The 23,843-nt window shown below is 45.4% G+C and overlaps 1 protein-coding gene and 1 long non-coding RNA gene across 6 annotated transcripts in view; both read right to left on the bottom strand.

Annotated features, from left to right (window-relative positions):
* LOC149351472 (regulation of nuclear pre-mRNA domain-containing protein 1B) overlaps nt 1-19,984 on the bottom strand; it is a 58,081-nt gene extending 38,097 nt beyond the window's left edge. For 4 of the 5 annotated variants that reach the window (XM_089580805.1, XM_089580804.1, XM_089580806.1 and 1 more), the window contains exons 1-2: nt 19,683-19,984; nt 155-284 (exon numbers count right to left, since the gene is read on the bottom strand). In XM_089580805.1, coding sequence (XP_089436931.1) covers nt 155-284; nt 19,683-19,833 — 281 coding nt within the window. In that variant the 5' untranslated portion in view covers nt 19,834-19,984. Of the gene's footprint in view, nt 1-154; nt 285-786; nt 1,447-19,682 lie in introns of those variants that run through there. The other variant, XM_089580808.1, reaches the window with a different exon arrangement.
* Nucleotides 19,985-21,052: 1,068 nt separating this feature from the next.
* LOC149351473 (uncharacterized) lies at nt 21,053-23,197 on the bottom strand. Its single transcript, XR_016289497.1, has 2 exons — nt 22,448-23,197; nt 21,053-21,743 (listed from the first exon to the last, which is right to left on the bottom strand). It is a non-coding gene; the product is annotated as an uncharacterized LOC149351473 (long non-coding RNA).
* Between the last annotated feature and the right edge of the window lie 646 nt (nt 23,198-23,843).

The following is a 23,843-nucleotide window of genomic DNA, read 5'->3' on the forward strand; positions in this document are numbered from 1 at the left end:
CCACAAAGAGTCAAGCAACCATTTCTACTCAGAACAAAAATTGGGCGAAGTTGTCAGCGCCCCCTTGAGCATGAGTACATGCTCCACCAGGTTCTCACAATCAGTAGCAAGAACCGAACCACACCCAGCCACAAAGTACAAAAACCAGACGTACACTGATATGTGGGCAAAGGCTTTTGCCAATACTGTCGCAAACTCCCTGGTGAATTCAGGCCCTTTCTTTTTGCTGTTCTGAATCACATCATTTGCAAGGTACATAAAGGTCAGTTTCCGTGCAGGTTTGGCTGGAAAAAAAAAAAAAAAAAAGTCAATATGGTGCAATTCTGGGCATGCAATTCTGACTCGCCAACCAGAAACCAATTCCTAAGCCAAACAAATAGGCCTGGCACCTATAGACAACAGATGGCACAATACCTTGACACAAGGGCTGTGTTGGAATTTTTACCCCACTTTCGTGTTTTTTTTTTTCACATACTTTAGCAATGTGGGTCATACGAACCAAAACTTGCATGGAAATTAGTGTGAGCACAAATTCCCACAACTTCATGTTTTTAATATAGCGTTCTCAATGGTAACATAGTTGCCAACTAGATCCAACATGCACACTGTCAACAACAAAGTTGCACTGTTAAACACTTTTCTGAAAAGCACAGTTTCAAAAAAACTTATAATTCGTCGTAATGTTTTGTAGTCACCAAGAAAAAGACGTGACAAACATTTAGCAACACAAACCCTTTATCTTCCGATGTGCCATTCTTTGTACCATGAGCTAATGGAGGTATTCACCTATGTCAAAGTGCCCACCATCTCTCTGGGTAGCGCCGACTGGGTCTAGTTGTTACAAGTATTGTGCTAGCATTGGGTGTATTAGCCCTTTTCAGACAGAGAAGTAGACCACTGAAACCATTTGTCTCCTGGTCCTGAAAGAATGAATCGTGATGTCTGAAAGACTCTGACCAACAGAAATCTCCAATATCACATATGTAGACGCACGGCACAAAGGAAGGCACAAGCTTGAAAAAGTCACCAGAAAAAGCTTGGCAACTTTGACAGCATAGGGTGATCCACTTCAGCAGGAAGCTACATGTGCATGCGCAGTTGGCCCCTAGTGGTGCATTCCTGCCATTACATAAGCATGGATAGGTCCCTAAGTAAGCAGATCCCGGTAGCAGAATACGGATCACATTACCTTAAAGCTCACTTCTGTCATTAGAGACCAGATCGTCACGAATGTGCCCCCCCCAATATGTAACAATGGGCTCTAACAACAAGGAAGGAAAAGCTGGCAACTGCTCCTCGAATGGTATATTCCATTCTCTCAAAGGAGCAGCACCACAGCTTCAGGCTGCACTTCACAACTCATCTCATAGCTCTCTAAACAGCAATTATAGCTCAGATACCCTTAATGACTGAACTTGGGAAGAGCATAAATAATTTGCATCCATTTTATTCTGAGTATAAAAAAGCAAAAGTTATTAAAAGCAAGAGATTTCAACTGCCATCTTGTGCTTCTGAGAACACAGTGTGTATCCACTATGCTACAGGACCGGTGAGGCGGTCAGTATTTTAAAGTTTTATTATCTGTTCTCATAAAAATGAGATACCTCTTTTTTGCTGCTAGGTGGTGCTGTGCCCATGACAGAACAGAATCATGTCCTTGCATGCTCAAATGCAAGAAGGCGCCTTCAGAAACTATGCCTTGGCTGTAGCTAAAAGCTTGCTCACAATGGCGTATTATGAGCAGCTTACAAACGAAGTGAACTGTACGAACAAGACAGGTGATGCACAATATTTACAGGTACAACACTTTCAGCAGAGTAGTAACCATGTATTTACGGTATGCTTCATCCATGCAAATGAGAAAAATGCTACCTTCTATTCTGGAACAGCACAATTCTTTAAAAGTAGTTGACAAAGTATGGTATTACTTCTCTCCTTGCTCATCCAAAAAAGTTTCAGGGACACAAGAAAAAGACCATGTCTTCACATTTGCCATAGCCTTTTTAATTAGAAAGCGAGCAACAGTGCGCCCCACACATATGCCACATAGTCTACAGAGGCCCAACTGACAAGTCAGCATGGTCTTCTACATTACTAGTGTTTTCACACGAACCACAAGCAGTTCTTCCACTTCTGTGCTGGCTCAGGTGGTATATTTTTGTTGCACCCACTGTGGTGACTCGGTAACTAGAGCGTTCGGCTGCTGATCCCAAGGTTACGAGATCAAACCCGAGCCATAACAGACGCATTACGGTGGAGGCGAAACATAAGCCACCCATATGCTGCGCGACGTCAGTATACATTAATGAACCCTAGATGGTTGAAATTAATCCAGAGCCCTCCACTATAGCACCTCCCAAGGCTGATAAATGCCTTAAAGGAGCACTGAGGACAATGCTATGATAGTTCAGCATTTTGTGGCTTTGTTGCCGCCTGTCTGGCAGCGAAAGGTGCATTTTTTCAGGAGGACACAGGGGCGCGATAAAAGACACGGACATAGAAGTAGACAGGGATGAGCGCTTACTATCAACGTTGATAGTAACGTTGATATTACGTTCATAGTAAGCGCTCGTCCCTGTTTACTTCTATGTCCATGTCTTTTATTGCGCCCCTGTGTCCTCCTGAAAAGTTATGAACCAACACGCCCAAATACAAGTACTTCTGAAAGGTGCATTTATTGCTAAGATTTCAATTCCAAATTGAAAAAATTTTTCCCGCCACTACGATACAAACTTGGGACTCTCCGATGACAAAACGGCCATTAGTGTTCCTATAAATCAATAATGTTAATAATAAATTAGTAAACATTAATAATAATTATAATAAATTAATATAACATTCCTAGTTACATGACTGTTTCCCTCGCTCCACTCGTACACTATTCAAGGAGCCTGCCGCGGCGGTTGAATTTCTTTGGAGGAGAAATTCTAGAGGCCCGTGTAGAGGCCCGTGCCCGTTTTAAAGATTTGTATCCCTTTATCTATGCCGTTCCTGGTTGCAAGGTCGTCGGGACAGCACGGCATGATTGTGGACTGCACAAATAACCAAAGTAACCAGAAGTGGATTGCCGAAAGTGCGTGCGGGAAGCAAACAAAGACAGCCCAATGCGGTTGCAACATGTTTCTGCTACACAACTTTCCCACTGACCAGGAATTCAATCGCCAATAGACATCTTGCGTAAACAGGAACGTTTTCATATCAGTTATGAACTCTCAGATGTGTACGACCCATTTCAGGGACGATCAGCGCACAGAAGAAAGTCTGGTACCGATACTGAACCTCATGAGTTTTAGCACAAGGCAAGTGATATCTCTACTTTTATCATGTCGCTCATTATTGAAAAGGCTTTTCCGTTACCGCAAAATTATTGAGACCATGTCGTAACAGCGTTGGTAAATTCACCCCCATTTTGTTTTACATTTCACCTGGTATTTTTTTTACATTTCACAGTGGTATGATCGCAGTGCCGCACCAAGACTTTGCGCATTGTGGGCAGGTGCGCAAACACAAATTAAAATTGGTAAATTGGTTTTTGAGGAAAGGAAATGGTGCAGTATCTGTCTCACATATCTCAGTGGATACCTGAACCATGCCGTAAGGGAAGGGAGGAAGGCGGGGGTGAAAGAAGAAAGGGAGAAAGAGGTGCCGTAGTGGAGGTCCCCGGAATAATTTCGACCCTTCTGGGGATCTTAACGTGCACTGACATTGCACAGCACACAGGCGCCTTTTGTGTTCCGCCTCCATCGAAACGTGGCCGCCGCGGTCGGGTTCGAATCCGGGTACTCAGGCCCGGTAGACGGGCGCCTTAACCACTGAGTCACCACAGCAGGTAAATATGAACTCAGTTTGCACGCTGCGATATCTATATTGTCACAATATGGGCATTGCAAATTTCTGGCCACTCCTTGACGTTATCCACCATGCAATTTGACGACTTCCAGCGGATGTGTGTATGATGAGCGATCTCGAAAAAAGGAATTAAAGAAAGAGGATCTTGAGGTGAAAATAGCAGTAACTTTCTAGACTCTTAGCACTGGTGATCGTTCCCACAGTACCCTCAAATGTTCGTAACCTGACTTCGGTGTTCAATCCCAATGTTTGTTTTTCCCCAACGTCCGTTCAATGGGAGAGTTCCTGCGGCTACCACTCAGCGCGATTGCGGACTTCGATCAGGACGAGATGTAAAAATTCTCTTCAGCGCATATTCAATGCCTGAAGGTGGACGAGGCAAATATGCAGGTAAAAGGCACGACGTATGATTTTATGTCCACCGGGGCAGGGTGGCAAACCTCATAAACAACATGTCATTTGACGTGCTTGACTTCAAATTCTTTCATGCGATATGAAGGCAGCTCACATTTAAGTCAGGACAGGCACCATCGGGAGATACATATATGAAAGAGGCTGCATAGCACGATGATCAGTGCGCGATGCAGGTGTAGTGCGGAAAGCCGTAGTACACCTGCATCGCGCGATCTGTAGCTACGCATGCGGTTCCTTCACTGTGCACTTCTGTGCATAGTTGCAGTTGCAGTTGCAGTTACAGTTACAGTTCATAAATCGAAACATGGGCTCCACAAGAGAAAAAACAGTCATCTGGCTAGTAAGTGGAACGCAGCCCTTCGGCGTCTCTGTAGCCACTACTGCTGCTTACAACTGCTTACGGTATGCAGCACTGATGATCTTTTACTCGGATTATGTGATTTTTTGCCTCACTTAGACAAAACAAGCCGTATTCTCAGTTCAGAAACACCACAAAACACCACGCTGCCGGACAGCGTTCACAAGCCCGCGCAGTAGCCGCTGCATCATCTCTGTACGCACAGCCCAAGATGGCGCCGGTGCTGGGGCTTGGCTCATAAGGGGCACCACCAGCAAAGTAAGATGGCGGCGCCCATGCATCGAAACTGTAGTGCCTAGAATATACTGGCCAATATATTCTAGGCACTATATCGAAACTAAAATCATCTTCGTAAAGCGGTGGATGCGGAAACAAGGACTCCGTGATTTCTGGAAGCGAGCATTGCGCTCCCACGTAGCAGCAGCCGAAATGAAAACTACTGCCAGCCGGACGTGGAAGGCCTCTATCAGCCGTTGTCGCTTCGTTTACGTTTGCACCAACGTAAGATGGATCCCTATCCCGATTCCGACAACGAAGTTCTGGCAAAGGACTGCGACCTGCATTCTGCGACATCAACCCCACATGGTGTGCAATGCTTGTGCGGGCTGAGGCGGCTGGTCTGCCAAGTAAGTCCTAGTGCCGAGGAGTCGGCAGCGTCGCTGTCACCGCCACGTCACCGTCACGACTGATGTGTAGCGACTGGTACGTGCGGGCATATTTAAATTCTGTAAAAATAGTCCTTGTAGGGCTGGTTATGCAGCCCAGCGTCTTGGTACGTTGACGATGCGAACACGCCGAGCGGTGCGTTTGCTAACATCGAAGTGCGTTGAAAACTGGCTATACGCAGGTCTGTTTCCTTGTCATAGTTGCCTGCCATTGCACAAACTTCGTCTGAGGAGCACTTGGAGGTCCTCTGCTGCTCTGAACTTGTAAATCGAGGCGCATAACGGAACCATGCGGGCACGCAGAACAGATAGCCGCGAAGCACCCCGAAACATACCGAAACTCAGCTGGCCGCCAACTGAAGGTTTTATTTGACTTACAAAAATTCGGGTTCTCTTTTTTCAGTCTTCCTCGTGTGTTAAAAGTGCACTAGTGGTTTCAAAACAAAACCTGTATACTTCAATATCACTCAAACACGTAGCCTTCCTATTTCATCACGCTTGTACTTGTGAGACTGGCCTGTGGCAGCGATACCTGCAGTTTAGTTCTTGCTCTTTTCTACCTTACACAAGAGCTTTGTTTTCAGAAAGAGTGGCATTTTTTTTTTGTTTAGGAGCTGGTATTCTAACGATGGAAGCACACTTCGATTTCTGTTGCCACTCTTGAAGGTAAAATGTTTATTTGATGGAATGAGATTCCTTTCACTAACTTGAATCGCTAGGCATACCATGTTAATGTCATCAGTGGGTAAAAAATCCAAAAAAGTGTTGTGTAATTTTTAAACATGTCTTACTTTTGGAAGTGCTAAATTTGCCTCTCACGCCAAAAGTGATAACTTGCAAACAAGCTAATGTAACATCACAATGCTTAGGCATTTATGTAGGTCTACCTATTGGCTATGAAATGGACTAAAATAGTGTAATAACATCACAGGCAATTATCACGACAAACTGCGCCATTTCCTTTACTCAAAAACCAATTTTCATACATGAAAACTGACTTTCCTCAAACATGGATACTGGATAACAGGCCACAAGATAAAAATAATCAGCGTATATCGATGGCCCTTGTTCAGTGTATACCTTGATAAGCAATAAATGAGTACAGTTTCAAGAGATATTTCCCCCGATTAACTTTATCCATGTTTACAAATATAAAAAGAACAAATTTGCATTTTGAGAAAAATAAAAATTCAAGATGACAAGTTATACATCCACATGCACGATGCAGGAGTGTAGCCTGCAACTTTTGAACAGCACAATATGGAATCGTAATCCTGCCTTCTAGTCCAGCTTACAGTAACTACAGACTCACTAAACTCAATATGGAAAACATTCTTTCCCTACAGTTGCTGAACAAGTGAGTGAGCACCTCATTAATAACAACAGCTGACGCTGCAAGGTTGTGGCATTTTTAAGGCAGCGGAAGTGTCTTCAAAATGAATAAATGAATGAAGTGCCTTCAAAATGAATGAATGAATGAATGAATGAATGAATGAATGAATGAATGAATGAATGAATGAATGAATGAATGAATGAATGAATGAATGGAGCTGTTTATTTAGAAAGGGAGGCTCAAGGCTGTCTGTTGGGCAACTGGGTTGTTAAGGAAGGGGAAGTAGGGACCTATTAGATACATGGGAGGATGAAGTAAAACTGGCTTAGAAGCACAGCACTCTTTGACATGAAAGTTATGGATAGGCTTTTAGGCCCGGCATCAGAAATGGGTAGTTATAAGCAGCACTGAACAAATGCTACACAGCTTACCACACTCTAAATCGTGCATGTAATTAAAAAAGCAGCAGTATTGATGCACAGAAAAAATAGTATTTTGCCTATGACCCCTTCTCTAACCATCATCACAGCACATAATGACATTAAATCTAGAAATTCAGCCTGAAAACAATTGCACTAAATATAAAGACATTTATCACAGTCATTCCTTGCACCTTTGCAGCATGAGCATGAGATATCCTAGCTCAATTCTCAAAATTATTGCTCTATAATGGCAAGTACAATAAGTAACAAAAATTTACTGGATGCATGCTCTCAAAAAGAAAAATTTATTGTAGCGCTGCCTCATGGCCCAGTCTCCTGGTATCGTTGAATGGAGCAGACACATCCCCTCATACCTTCAGACATTTCAGGTGACTGGCTCGTGTTACTGCACCCGAATAAATTTTTTGCACATCTACATTCTATTAACCTTTGCTGCTGACAGTACCGTCGACTCCCGTTTTGTCAGGCAGAATTATAATCAGCAGGAAGACAAAGATGTTTAGAGGAAATACTAATGCGGCAAAATTTTGACATTTGAGCTCCCATAGTGTGCCATTTGCTTGGTTAAAAGAATTTCAAAGATTTGTGAGCTGCTGTCACTGCACCACACAGTTCTTGCTAATCTTGGAAACTATCTGCATGCGTTAAACTCCTTTGTGGCTAAAAGCTAGGAAACTGACTGCCCTTGTTCACATAGGCATGCATAGGTCTCTCCATAAGTAAGTGTGTGTGTGCGCGCGCGTGTGCGTGCGAGAGGAAGAGGGGGGGGGGGGGGGGGGCAAGCAAGTTTATGGTACCACCCGTTCATGTCTTCCGGGTAGCAGGGAACAGTATAGTACAAAATTTGTGCCCCCCCCCCCCCAGTAGGCGAGCCACTGCCCCCCTTGCTCATTCATAACTTTCTGACCGCATAACACTTTTACACATAGTAGTGGAGGGGCCAAATTAATTTCAACTGCACGACGTTATTTATTGCACACCAAAATTTCAGTAGACTGCCATTTCTGCACTTAGCCTCTCATCAAAATGCAGTTGCATGGCCGAAATAAAAGCTGCTAACCTGTGCTCAGACGCCAAATGACACAGCCACTTAGCCACAACAGCTCCTAAGCAGGAAGCTTCCAACATTACAGGACACTTGCAAGTGCGAATAGTTAAAAGCTAGGAAGCATTTGAACAATTCTTTTCGTAGTGTTCATCACAAGGCCACATGAATTTATTGAAAAAAGAATAAAGTTCACATGTCTGGATACTAAACTGGTGCTCACCCAAACAACAAAATTTGACTGAATAGCAGTCTGATTGAATGCAAGTATGTTTCGGGAGTTTGGAATGCAACACCGTGCACTACAATCATTCAATTTCCAAAACACCTCTACATTTATTGCATCAGCGCCAAGAAACGCCACATGGTATAAAGTACTACATTCACTTCCTAAGTGATGACAGATCGATTCGTGTGAATATGCAATTCCTCACACAGCCAGGGTTCAGTACCCTTTCCTCCTTTCCTAACAACTTTTTGGACTGAAATGCCAATTTACAATATACTTGCACACACGACTGCATGATTTTGCAGTCTCCAGACAATTGAATGTACTGAAGCCAAGAAATAGATGCAGCAAACCAAAACAATGCAGCAATACAGGTTATGCAGGCCATATTTTTCTGTAAATTAAAATCAAACTCCCATAACCTAATATGGCAACAAAGAGTTTCAGTAAATGGTGTAATGTTCAGTAACTGAAAAATGAGACAAACCCCAACAAAATTTTAAACCTTCAAAGTTACCCAATTAACCAAACCAACTCTGCAAAAGTATGTTTGGGCAGTGAAATTAAAGAAAATTGGGGGGGGGGGGGGGGAGCAATTATTTTTGAAATAAAATGGTGCCAAACTATTACCACCCATATCTTTGCCAGCATGTACTGACTGTTGCAACGCTAAACACGCACTATGCGAATGCTGCTTGTTATGGGTCACCAGTGCTGCAGACAATTATAATTCTGATCACACCAGGAAAGTACACCATCCAAACTATTGAAAAAGCAAGACTGTTGTATGCCATCTCTGCGTCAAATTCCAGCGCAAATAAGCGAGCAGTTTAACAGAGAATCATTTTACAGTGCACGTTTAGCAGTGCAACAGTCTATATAGAAGTTTGTTACTGCTGACATTGGCGTCAATAGGTTTGAGTGGCTGGTTCGAAAGCAGAGGTCAATGTTAAAGCCTGAGCTCAGACACGTTTCTTATGTGACTTCCATTATCAATTTCAAGAATACTGCACTAAGACAAGTTTTTAGGCGAGTTGGTATGATACTCCAGAACATAACGGCAGCGCAGTCAACCATGATCACATTAGAGAAGATTCACACACAAACGAAGTTCCGAGTTTAGCTTGTGCTCATCTTAGAAATCTTGCAACAAACCCACCTCTCACTCCCCTGAGGTTGTGGTAACATGGGAGGGAGAAACTACAAAACCAGCTAAAATTAAAATTAGGCTAAGACAGTGCTGTCCACTATCACCCCTACTTCTCATGATATACATGAGTCAAATGGAAGAGAGATTGGAAGAGAGTAAGGTAGAAGTTGACGTGAGTTATATGCAGGAAGGCCAGAAGGGAAGTCAAGTGCTGGCCGAACTGATGTATGCGGACGACATTGTACTGCTAGCAGACCAGAGAGGTAGGTTGCAGGAACTAATTAAGATCTGTGGTGAGGGGGGTGACAAGTTCAGACTTCATTTCAGTTGAGGGAAGTTGGGGATAATGGTCTATAATGATGAGAGGAGAGACCCACTAGAAACACAAGACACCATTGATTGGCCATGTTAAAACATAAGTATGTAGGTATATGGCTAAATGAAGGAAAAAATATCTGGAGAAGCATGAAAGGATTGTGAGGGATAAAGGGAAAAGGAATTCAGACATTATGAAGCATAAAGCACTATGGAACTATCATAGGTATGAGGCGGTTAGAGGTGTATGGAAGGAAATCATGGTACCAGGCCTCACATTCAGAAATGCAGTCCTGTGCATGAAATCAGAAGTACAATCAAGTCTAGAAATCAGACAGCGAAGTGTAGGAAGGCTAGCCACAGAAGCACATGAGAACACTCCGAATGAAGGAGTCATTTAAGGTTCGAGAGGCAATTGGCAAACTGAAATACGATCAGAGTCTAACGCAAATGAAGGAAACAAGGTGGGCAAAAAAGGTGTACAAGTATCTATACATGAAAAGTGTTAACACAAAATGGACAAAGAGAACCCGAAAGCTAAGAACAAAGTACCTACAGGAAAAGGAGAGGGCTCAGCAAAATATTAGTGTGAAAGCGGAGGTGAAGGAGAGACAGAAAGAGATGTAGAAAGAAAGAATGCAGGAAAAATCAGCGCTAAGTATATATAGGACACAAAAACAGGACATTAAGAAAGAGCGGTTATTTGATAACTCGTGGGGCAGTTCCCTGCTTTTTTAAGCTAGGACAGGGGCTTTGAGAACAAGAACATGCAGGTCCTAATTTGAAGAAGTGGATATTTTGTGCGCTGCCTGTAGAACAGAAACTGAGACCACAGAGCACTTGGTTTTGAGGAGCATAACAGCAACAGACAGAGAGCACTAGGATTTGCTGGGGAGGACGGGTGAGCGGATGAGAAAAGCGTGATACTGACAAAGCGGAGGTTAGAAGATTGGTGGAATAAGTCAAGGAAGGGGTGAATTTAGAGAGGAAAAAATAGCCAAACTAGACATTTTAAAAGCAAAATAGAAAAAAAAAATTAACAACAGGGAAATTATAGGCCAAGTGGCACAAGCTGCTGCCTGATAAAGGGTATTGCCATTGCCCTTTACACCCATCCAATTCTGGCATGCAAATCAAGCTGTGGAAAGTGAATCCGAATTATTAAGTTTAACATCTGTGATTATTTAGCAATTCATTGAACCAATAAAGACCTCTAGCCTTGGATGTCCTAGGGCCTAACATCTAAAGTGTATTCTATTATCTGGACAGGATGCAAACAGAAACAGCTTGATAATGACAAAGCATGCTGATAAGCTGATCAACAGGCTTTGTTAAATAATTTATGCACCCTCGGTTAAACAAAAGGTGGATTGCATACTGCTTCCTTATGCATGAGAAAAACAGAAGCTGCCCACAAATGAAAAAAAAAAAAAATTACCGAAGACACTTTGGAAATTTTAAAGTGTGCTTGGCGAAAGCCTTGTGGTCAACGCACTGCCGCTTCCCCGAACCGTTTGGCGCGTGGCGGGCTTCGCGCATGTGCGGTTTTTATTGCCTTTGGCGACTGCGGTCGCTTTTTTGATTGTAGGCGCCCGTTTCGCGGCGTCGCAGTCGCCGTTGTCCGTTCGGCGTTCATTGTGTTCATTGGCGTTGACGTTTTACACTCCGATCATTTTAAGGAAAGGAAGCGCGCATAGCTGGCTCCCTGGGTCAGTGGACGCCTGAATCGTGCTGTTGTGTTGTTTTGCGGTCGCAAAAGTCGTTGCCTAGCAACCGTCGCGCTGGACACCCGAAACCGCACCGTACAGGAAGGGAGGAAGTGGGAGTGAAAGAAAAAAGGCAACGAGAGGCCGTAGTGAAGAAAATGAAAACTGTATTTGGGGAAAGGGAATTACGCAGTAACTGTCTCGCATATCTCGGTGGACACCCGTCATCCGTTTGTAGAGGAAGGGAGGAGTGGGAGTGAAAGAAGAAACAGAAAGAGGGCGCGTAATGAAGAAAATGAATTTGAGGAAAGGAAATTGCGGAGGAGGTTGCGCCGCTGCGCGGGGGAGAGGCCACAGTTGGCACGACTCCAGCGCACGGACGGACACCGCGAGCATGGACGCGAGCATGGACGGACACCGCGAGCATGGACGGACACCGCGAGCATGAACCATTAAAGGATTTCGCTTTAAAAATAGAGGACGCTTAAGCTTCGCCTTTGGGAGTGGAAGTTGCAGCGATGCCAGGGAGTCCACGGAACGCCATCGCCCGTTCGGTGCGGCCCATTGAAACACCTCTGAAAGCAACGCATTTTAAGGCGACAGCCTTTAATGCCTCATACTGCCGTTAGCAGCCGCGTCGGCAGATGTGTCCGCGTTTCGGTTAAGTGCCTATGTGGGCATATGCCAATCATTACTTAATCGATGGATTCGAATGATATCGGAACGCGATTTAAGGCATTCTATGATAATTGCGTGATAATTAATGACTAATTGAGTAATAATAGTAAATAAATAAAACCAAGCAGGAAATTGGTCGAGTTGGGGAATCGAACCAGGGTCTCCAGAGGGAGAGACGAGCACGCTAATCACTCCGCGATGCCAGCTCGATGGTTTGGAATGAACAAAGGCGCGTCTAGTGAATACGGCGTCTTCGTTCACTCCCATCTTCCTCCCTTCCCGTTACGGCGACGTTCAGGTGTCCACCGAGATATGCGAGACAGACGCATTTCCATTCCACAAAAACCAATTTACCGACGAGCAAGGCGTACAGCTGAACGGGCGATGGCGTTCTGTGGACTCCCTGGCAGCATTGCAAGACGCTGTCGCGTTCCACTCTTACAGGCGAAGTTTAACATCTTAACCAGACATCGGTGACACAAGCAGCAACGCAGCACTTAAGGCTTTCGCCTCACCACACTTTAGGTCAGCAAAGTGCCCCCTGAATTTTTTTGAGGAAAGGAAATGGCGCTAATTGTCTCACATTTCGGTGGACACCCGAACAGTCCCGTTGGTAAGGGAGGAAGGTGGGAGTGAAAGAAAGAGGTGCTGTAATGAAGGAAATGAAAATCGGATTTGAGCAAAGGAAATGACGCAGTAACTGTCTCGCATATCTCAGTGGACACCAGCAGCCCCCGAATATAGGCGGCCAGTTAGAGTTCCTGCCGCAAGCTAGGCTCTAACTTAACTACTACGTTTATGCTGCACGAAACGCCGAATCGTATAGCACCATCCGGAACACTCTGCGGCAAATGGTTTGCATAATACGATTTTTTCCGATGCGCGGCGCCGTCAACTACAATTACGACGCCGAGGTATGCACTGGCGCACAGCCGCGCCGCGGCGCTGCGGTGCGCCGGCGCCGGCCGCCGTGATCATAGTTTCTTATACCTCTGTCACACGAGCACGCAAAAACTCTTTTACCTAAGCGGTCCTTTACCGAGTTGAAAGACCTTTAATTAAAAGGAGTTGCGCTGCAGACACACGGCGCGGGCGATCTCCTTTTATCGTTTCCTCCCGAACACGCTATGGAAAGCATGGCGCTAGATTCTGAAACAAAACCAGTTAGAATAAACCAACGTATTTCAATACAGAAATTAGAAACGTATTATAATATGCTTGTTTTAGTGAATTTAGATACAGTTTATTCGAAAATGATCGCAGAAAATGGCGCGAATTTGCATCGTTGGTTAGCGTCACGTGATATTTTCGAACTGCTTACGAGAGCGCCGTGCAAAAAGTGCAAAATTGCGCCTACTTAAGGTTCAGCGAAAGACAAAACCCTTTTTTGTGATGTGTACACTTGAAATAAAAATGCACTTTTGCTTCGTTTCTTTATTGCATGATAATTACTGGTGCCCACTGCGTTGGAGGCTACGCCTGTCCAGCCGTAAAAGAGATCGGTGATCTCCGGTTTCGGAAAAGACCGCTTCTGAAAAGGAGATGAAACTTTGGCGTGTGTCTGCGGATGCAACTCCTTTGTGTGAGATGTCTTTTTCTTCAAATGCCTTTAAAGTGCTCGTGTGACAGGGGTATTACTATTACCTAGAGCAGGGGTTCTCAAACTTTTTTACTTGGAGGAACCCCAAAAGCCTTCAATTAGTTCAATTGGCCAAAAGTTGAAGTTCAGCAGTCGGTAGCTCACCGCCCCATGATGCTTTGAGCGCCCATGGTGGCTGAAAGCCTGAAGTGGTCACGAGGGGCCTCTATGCAAACTCCAATAGACGGGTCGCCAGCTTTCCCTCTAGGTAATAGTAAGAAACTCTATGGCCGTGATTGCATAGCAGACGAGCTGCTGCTCCGCAGGCTTGTTTTCTTAAGGCCGATTCACACGACGGACCGTTCGTCCGCGGCCCGCGCAGTACGTGTGCATACGTCAGCACTTTGAGAGGCGCGCTGGATGCATGGATGGATGGCGGCCGACAGCGCTCCCCTCAAAGTGCTGACGTATGCACACGTAGTGCGCGGGCCGCGGGCGAACGGTCCGTCGTGTGAATCGGCCTTTAGCATCTCGCATTCAGACTGACGTAGAGAATCCGCGTGCATCGAAGATTCCGCCGGTAGTCGCTGGGCGTGATAGCCGCACGTAACTACGTCATAAACGAATTCTGATTGGGGCAGCTGCGCTTGTTAGCGCTGCTCGAGCCTGTCGAGGAAACTGGCGCAGCGACGAAAGTTGGTCGATGATTTGGTTCCCATGGATTCTGGGATAGAGGCTCGTATAGTGTGGTCAATGAAAGCAGCGCTTCCATGAAACCGGGGAGCCGCATGTAGTTCAGGCACATTCGGGCAGTAGAGTTCGGTGATCCGGCACCACTCGCTAACTGCGACACGTCTGCAGTACTCCTTGCATAACTGTGGACTACGTACCTACGTAGAGCCGTTGATTTTCGAGCTGTACTACATATCTGGCCTTGATATAACGCTTGAGATTTTAATCTTGGGTTGCCTCCGAAATTTTTGGATGGAGTGCATCCTAAACAAGCGCAGAACGGCCACCAAAGTTGCTTAAATGTTGAAAGGGTGCGACCTCGTGCTTTCCTTGATCTTGAAATGAATTCTTGTGGCATGCGCTTCGTTTATCGGTGCAGTCGTGGCCACCCAGGCGGTGTCTTTATGTCGTGGACGATGTGAACTCTGCGCTTGCGTCAGGGTGATACTGCAAGCTCGCGAGCTGGCGCGGCAAGCTCGACCCAAAACAGCACACTAATTTTTGCACCGTGCGCTGTGTTGTCATATACCGACACGAAAACGAGACACGACACTGACGAAGCGCGGACTATCAAGTGTCTGTCAACACGACGTGCACAGTGCAAAAGTGAACAACTACCTAGCCTGCAGTTTGCTGCCGTATGAGCGACAGCTGTGACAATCTACGCCCACCTTTGTGCAAAAGAACGACTGCTCCCGAGTGGTAACAAGGCTTCCAAAGTCCAGTCATGTGTATACGTTGTGTGCAGAAGACTCCCACACAAGACATAATCGGCGCCTCATTTACCCGGTGTGCTCATGCAGACGCCGTAGCGAGAGGCCGGATCATCGATCACTTCCCCGCGAATGTGTCTTAAATGCAGCTCTATGGTTTCATGGAAGCGCTGCTGTCATTGACAACTATCCGAGCTTCGAAAATTGGAGTGGACTGAAGCGTTAGGTGGTGGTGCCGACACGGCGGGACAGACTTCGCCGTAGCGTCACAAAATTGGCTAGGACGTTCGTGTAATGTCCGCCCGTTACAAAGGAATAAGCCCCAAATCCAATCCAATCCAATCGATCCCAGAATCGAGGGGAACCAAACCCTTCGTCGCTGCGCCTGTTTTCTCGGCCGGATCGAGCAGCGCTAACAAGCGCAGCAGCCCCATCAAAGTGGCTTTAGTTTACGGCGTAGTTTCGTGCGGGTACTTCGCCCAGCGACTACCGGCCGAAACTCCAATGCACGCGAATTCCAAGCGGCAGTGAGACACAGGAAGAAAACTTTGCGTAGCAGGAGTTCGTCTGCTACGTGCACCTCAATCAACGTTACTTGAACCAACTCGAGTTTGTTCTAGTAAGATACAACTTAAAAAAACAGCAGTTGATAACACTGGGCCGCGCTTCGCGGCGTCTTGTATTACTTCGCTGCCCAATCGCAACTGTAAACAAAATCAGCTTTTTAATGTTTGACTATATCAGACAATCCATGTATAAGAATTCTAGAGCTCATAATTTTTTTGTTGAGATAAAACTTCTTGTTTACGTAACAAAAAACGTTTAAGCAGCGGACTATGTTTTTGTCGTGGAGGAATTCTGTGCGCAGAGGCTGAATGTGGGCGGAGCTTCACTGCAGATTTAAGTTGTATCCGACCCTCAATCATGGTGGCCTAGGCACTATACTGCAGCGGCGCGGCTGTGCGCCAGTTCATACCACCTTATAAAGTGGGGGGGATGGGTGATAATTAGAAGCTTAATTCTGCACTTGTATAAGCTTTAACATAACAGACCCCGTCCAGTGAAATGAATATCGCAAAGCGAAAAATATAAACTCCGCTACAAAAAGCTAATCGTCGGCAGCACCACCTACACCCATGACCACGTTTCAAACAAAGTCGTTCCCCGCACTCCAAAGTTACTCCATGACCCTTCCGAAAAGCCAAAGCTCCGCCCTTTGACCATTCTTTACACTAACATCCGCAGCCTTCCACCCAGGTTTGACACCCTCGACAGTCTCGTCCGCACGACGGAGAGCAATAATTGTACCAACCGAAACACGGCTAAATTCGTCTATAAGAGACTGAGATACTTTCCATGTTTCCCGACTTCAATATCTTTCGACGTGACAGGATAAATAGGCGAGGATGAGGCGTAGTAATAGGTGCTCATCATTCATGTCGTTGTTCGGAGACTAAACTTGCATCCTTTAGAACTGCTTTTCATTCAATGGCATGCTTCGTTTCCTGCATTGATCATCGGCGTTTGCTATCGACCCCCTGATCTAACCGTCTCTCTTCGAACACAAAATGCATCAACTGATAGATAAGCACATCCCTAGTATCAACTTTACCGAAAAATCGTCACCGTGGTTTAACAACGAACTGAAGCGCCTCAACAACAAAAAGAAAACTTTTTCGAATCACCAAACGTCTGAAACCTCCTGCGCGTGGAAAAAGTATCAGTCTGCCGAAAAAAACATTACAATCTTCAGCAAGCCAAACCAAGCGTTCATTTTTTTTTTTCATCAGTATTACCGTCCATGCTGCGCACCAACCCTAACAAGTTTTGGAAAACTATTAATCCTACACGCCACAAGCCTCTAACATTACACAATGATGACAACATTATCATTCCGGAACATGTCTGTCGCACTCGTAATTCCTTTCTTTGCTCAATTTTTCCGAAAGAACCTGACGGCGAATTACCATACTTCTGTCTTCGATCACCCAGCAAAGCTAGACATTTTTTTAAATCCTAATGGAATTATGAAACTAATCGAATCATTGAAAGTGTCATCTCCATCTGGTATTGATGGCTTAAACTCGAAAGTCCTAAAAAATACTAAGAACATTGTTAGCGTCATCTTTTACCAACTTTTTCAACAGTCCTAATCAGGTGTGCTCCCGCAAGACTGGAAAATCAGTAAGATCGTCTCAAAAAAGGTTCCCATTTTACATGTAAAAACTACCGTCCTATTTCCCTCAGAAGCATCTGTTCAAAACTAATGGAACATGTTATTTATTCTTACATCAAATTTCTAGTCTCGGTCAACTTTTCACCTTTACCAACATGGTTTCTTAAAAGGGCTTTCCTGCGATTCCCAAATAGCCCTTTTTATCAACGACTTTAGTTCGCATCTTGACAAACATTCCTGTTGACACGGTCTTTCTTGACTTTGAAAAAGCCTTCGATAAAGCACCGCACAAAAGATTACAACGAAAACTCTCGCGTCTAAACCTTTATTATTTGGTAATGAAGTGGCTTCAAAATTTTTGTGACTAACAGCAATTAGTCTACGCCAACAAATCGTCGTCCCCTCCTTCTCCGATTACTTCAGGTGTTCAAGGCACAGTGCTCGGACCCTTGCTCTTTCTGATTTACATTAACGACCTTCCTTCTAACGTTACCTACAAGTTACAACATCCGACTATTCGCCGACGATTGCGCAATTTACCGCCCGATTACTTCAAGACTGACGCCGCCACCTTTAACAAGATCTAACCCGAATCGAGGCTTGGTGCAAACATTGGTTAATGTCCCTTAATATTGTTAAAACATGTATGATTTCTTTTCATCGCAGGCAATCCCACATTCCCTCTATGTTTTTCGGTTCTTAAGTGTCTTCCGTTCTTACCTAATTATTTGGGCATTACTTTTAACTCATACCCTAACAGTTCACATATCACGAACATTGCTAATGACGCTAACCGCACCCATGGCTTTCTACGTCAAGGTCTTCGTTTTGCTACCCCTTCCATCAAATTATTAGCTTAAGACACTTTCGTACGACCTAAATTAGAATTAGCTTCTGCCGTATGGGACCCTCATCAGTCAAACCTCTCACTAACACTTGAAAAAAAAAAATGATTACTCACATTTTACTAGTGTGTCTTGTCTAAAATACAGAGCTTCCTTGTCTAATCTTGAAACGGGAAGAAAAATATCTCGATTATGCCTGTTCCACAAGTTTTACCATTCATCTTTAGGAGCATCAATCGTATCAGCAGCACATCGTCTCTCCAGCCACATTGACCACAAGACCGTGTACCCTCTCCCTGCAAGAACTACATCTAATTTTCGATCTTCTTTTGTCAAATCATCTCGGGACTGGAACGATATGCCGGTGTAGACCTTTAGAAGGTGTACACCGTGCACCTTACCAACTACATCGAATTCAAGAAGATCGAGGCCATCATCTTGTAGTCTCATGCCCATCCCTCATGTAATGCCCCATACCCAGGGTCTTTGAGGTAATAAATAAATAAACAAAATTAATAAAAATTTGAGAATGCTTAAGCTTCGCCTTATAAGAGTGGAACGCGACAGCGAGTTACAGCGCTCCCATGGAGTCCACGGAACGCAATCGCCCGTTCGGCGTGACACCTTGCTCCTTGGACAAATCGAAAGGAAATGACGCAGTAACAGACTTGTTTTGGTGGACACCCTAACTGCACGTGATAATTATAGGTCGACGGTTCGAATCCCTGCCGTGAGCTAGGCTCCAACTTAACTAGGAAGTTTATGCTGCACGAAACGCTGAATCGTATGACACTATACGGAACATTTTGCGGCAAACGGTTGGCATGATACGATTGTTTTTCCGCAGCCCCACCCCCGATTATTTCCGACACGCGGTGCCGACCACTACTACTACGCGACGACGGTTTTTCGACCGAACGAGCTATATACGCTGTCGCGTAACATGCGCAAATAAAACCATGGCCTCATTTCCGTTCAAGTTCATGGTAATCCATTCAAGGCCTACCGATGACTTTGAAGTGTGCCAAAGTGGAGGCTACCAATATACAGCAGCATCAAATTTGGCATACTCATAAATACTTGAAAGCCCGGGAAACTTCAGAAGATTAGCGAGAAGCTTTGCCTTCCTCCTCATATAAGCACACGTAACTGCAGGTCACTACCGTGCCCTTCTCACCTCTAACTGCCAGCACGTTTCGCTATCGCACGAGCTAATGTTCTACATCGCTCCGGAGTAAACACAAGAGACCACAAGGCGAAAAAAGGCACGCGTCCCAATGTCACACATACGCAAGAGGTATTTCCTGCACGAACTACACGCGTATCCGCGATAAATTTAATACACTGCACAAGCGGTGCCCAAGCACTTGCCATGTAAAGGCAATCAACAACGAACTGCAGTGGGCGACAACACAACATGCACAACATGCACAATCTCAACTAGTCGTCTACCTTTTTTGAGTTCCCGCAGCCAGACGTGCACAATGGTCTTGTGATGCTTCCGGTGATGAATTAGCCACAAGGATAATGTCTGGATACTCTGCTGCGAGTTATTTAACTCGGCTAGCTTCCGTTCCAATGCAGCCTCCGTGAAACCAGACATCTTCCTGAATGAGACTGCGATCAACTCCCACAGATATACATCTCGAACATCCTGAAGGTAGCAAAAGCTGCGATCTCGTCCTCAGGCCCCGATGCTTTGCAAAGGCTTGTGCAGCCAGTGCCTCCTGTATTCTTTAAGTGCCCGGCGAAAGAAAAAAGAAAGAAAACACGCGCCCCCGTCGGCACTAGTACAAGACGTCGACACAGGGAGCGCCACCATAGCACCACCCGTGCAGAAGATGACACATGTGCAGTGTGATGGTATCCATCCGGTGTCGATGAAGGCGCAGTCACTCTTCCTGAGGCCCTAGGGTTTAAAGATAACAATGGTCATGCGAATGAATCTGCAGTGGAAGTTAGCAAAACGCGATTGGAGGATTGGTGGCTGAAAAGCAGAGATGTGGCATAAGGTTAGAAGTGTAGGAAACCGTAGGTAAAGATGATGGCGAATCTTAATGAGAACTGACAACACAGTAAACAAAAAACAGTAAAGAAAGAAAAGCTGAGCATGGCGGCAATTGCCACCACCCCGTTTCAAAGGGAACGCTCCTATCCATCCATCCATCCATCCGTGGCCTGCGTGAACGGCTCAGGTAGGTGGCGCAAAAAAAAAAAATCTAGAAACTACGATCCTTTTCTGAGCCTCATTAAATGAGTCGCCGACTTTGCGACGTCCCTCGACATTGTCAAATATATCGAAAGCTAAGGCGAAGACGAAGCACAACTTGCAGGTCGCAGACATGTCAACATCACATTCCTATGACGTCATCCATAGACTCCCATTGGTCCAAACAATGGCGGCTCATGGGAGCACTCCAGCGCCACTATTTTGGGGGGCAATACGTATGAGTGACGTTGAATGACGTCACGCATACGTATCTTTTTGCGCGAATTATAAAGTGGCCTTTTTATAGAACCCGCATTTTCGAGCCGGTATCACTCCAAGGTTGCCTTTCAGTGCGCACCAACCTTTGCCAGTCAAATGTGCTCGAGTTCCTGCTAGTTATGGCCTTGTTAATGTGCAATTGGGAACCCAATGAAAGTGACTGGCAAAGAAGGTAGCATAGAAAGGCTGCAACACTTTCAGACGCTGGCTAAGCATGCATGATTCGTAGTGGAAACCTTGGTGAAAATACTGGTGCTGGTACTGTTGAGTACATCAAGGTATGATGCACAAAGCACAGGCTCAAGTGCACAGTTTTCAATACAGTGTACAGCAATGGTTTTCATATTCATGGTTTATTACAGCAACCAAAGAAATACAGTGATAAAGCACATCAACAAAAATGCGCGTCACAGGCTGCTCAAGCAGTAGTTTTTTTAAGCTGGCTATTTATCTCAATGGTCACACTGCGGATAGGAAAAAGCCCTGAAGTTCCACGAACGTTGCCAGGTAGGAAATTGAAAAGTATAGAAAACAATGCCACGACAGCTTCCATTGAGGCAAACATGACATGACATAAGTTGGCGCATCAACACATTGACCATGCAGCACACAGGGATTACTCTTCACATTTCATTTCTTCAACTGAAAGAATATAGCAGCTATGTATACACCTGCATGACAATTAAAAACAAGTTTTAGCATCAACAAATCTGCTCAACGCTAGAGCATTACACCATACATAGGGCCTGCGCACAACCTCGAGACCTCCTTCTTGTCGCTAACCGAAGAAATTTGAAGCAATTCTAATCAAACTAAAATATACATGAAGTGCAGTTTAAAGAGAAGTGCAAGGACATTCAATACAGCCACTCCTTCCTCGAGTAGGCACAGCATCGAGACGCAGCCATCCTGGCCGCAGATACAGAAACAGGTCGAAGTGCTTGGAAGAAACCCTCAGGTCTCGCAGCTGGCACGGCGTCTTCTCCAGGCTGAGGATGCGGCAGAACTGCACCCACGTTTTGCACCTGGATATGATGCAGCGTCCACGTTATACAACTGCACCCAAATGAATACCATATACTCCAAACGTCAATACGCCAAGATTCCTTTCACTTAAATGCAGTACGTTATAACTATGCCAGAAAATGCTCGCGCCAAGCCTCAGAGTGCGGTTACGCTCGCCTGATACTACGCGGCTAGCTGCTTTTCTATGCTCAAAGAGTGACGAGAGCGATGCAGCGAAATGAGTTTAAAACTACATTGACGGTCATGTATACGTAGAACGGCAATAACTACTGCTGGCCGAATTCAGTTAAGGCACAGTCAATGCGGCGCACATACACATATGGTTGAGTTTCGATACTGTCAGTTGCGAGGGGATCCTCAAATTGGCTTCACGGTGCTGCAAAACCCATTAATGTCATGCTCAGAGCTGTTAGGCAGCGCAGTTGGTTTTAAATTGACCATGCGGCAAGTAGAGGGCACGTGGTTGCTCATGAGAGCCCGGTATCAATTTCACGTTGGTGAGTTGGCTGCACGAAACTAGCTATAAATAAGACAAATGATTTGTATCTTTTGCACATCTTATGACTGCAAGTGCGTGCCGTGCAATTTACTAAAATATCCCGATAACATGAAGCCAAGTGCGTATGAAACAGTTACAGCTACAATAGGCGCGGAAAGCCCGACAAAAGCATATCTAGAGCAGACGACAACGGCAAGAGCTCACCTGCGAAAGTCCAGAGGGAAGCGTGTAGTCTTGGTAAGACACCCACGGTACAACCCACGCTGTCACAATGTGCCACGGAGCAAGGCTTCTTCACATGCCGCAACCTCATCTTGAAATGCAGAGCTAAGCGCTTGAAACGACGAGCGCGAAGCCTCGGGAAAAGGTTTCGCACTGGCCGTACACCGAAGGAAACGCTGCAGCGGTGCAGCGGGGTGCAGATCTTGCCAAACGGCGACAGAGAAGCGACGAGAAAGGACGACAAAAACTTCTTAAAGGGGCCATTTTGAGACCGGCGAGCTTAATTTGCACGCTTTCCAAGGCGCGCCATAGCAGGCAGCTGGAGATAAGAAATCGCTTCGTAAGCTGCGGCCGGGTACCGTAACAAGGCCTGCAAAGTCGCGCTGCAAATGCACCGCACACTCATCAACCGAGGGCGCAACAAGAGCGTTGCAAAAAATTACAAAATTCAGCGTAATGTTTTGCAGAAATAGTTTACCTATTTTATAAACTTGGCAATAAAATATTCATTTCTTTTTGTTGTTTTGTAGCATTTTTATCTGTGCTTTTGAATTTCATTATATAAGTGTTTCGGCCGCCCAAAGTGGCTGTGCTGCAGTCGCGCTAAACCGTTTTTGGGCCCAGCCTTCGCCACCATTCTACATCCATCTTGGCACGCCACCGGAATGGGTTTCTGCGTCGCTTACCTGCCGCGGTCCCGACCGCGGCGGCCGCGTTTCGACGGAGGCAAAACGCAAGAGGCGCCCGTGTGCTGTGCGATGTCAGTGCACGTTAAAGATCCCCAGGCGGTTGAAATTATTCCGGAGACCTCTACTAGGGCACCTCTTTCTCTCTTTCAGTGCCACTTTCATCCCTTCCCTTATTGCGCGGTTCCGGCGACCATTGAGATATATGTGATACAGATACTACGTCATTTCCTTTCCTGGCCCGTATCGTCTGCTTGCGAAGCCTTTGGCTGTATGGATGGATAGCAGTGCGCGCTCCTGTCCCCTTTGAAAGGGGGTGGTGGCAATTGCCACCATGCCCAGCTTTTTGTTTTCTTTCTTTTGTTCAACTGTGCTGTTAATTCTCAAGATTCGCCATCTTCTTTCACTACGGTTTCCTACACTTCTAACCTGATGACACCTCTAGATCTGCTTTCAGCCACCAATCCTCCAATCGCTTTTCGCTAACTTCCACTACGACCATTGTTATCGTTAAACCCTAGGCCCTCGGGAAGAGTGACTGTGCCTGCATCGGCATCCGGATGCTTCTTTTCCATTGAATTCATCCAATTTGTAACTTCCGCGTTTTTAACCTGTCGTTTAATGCTCCTTCTTTCTCCGTCCTCGTGTCCGGCATACTTACTGGTTAGTTTCCTAGTTCTTTTCCGCCACTG

The sequence above is a fragment of the Amblyomma mixtum genome, chromosome 3 (genome assembly GCF_055824585.1).
Source record: "Amblyomma mixtum isolate Tamu chromosome 3, ASM5582458v1, whole genome shotgun sequence".
NCBI classification, from domain to species: domain Eukaryota; kingdom Metazoa; phylum Arthropoda; class Arachnida; order Ixodida; family Ixodidae; genus Amblyomma; species Amblyomma mixtum.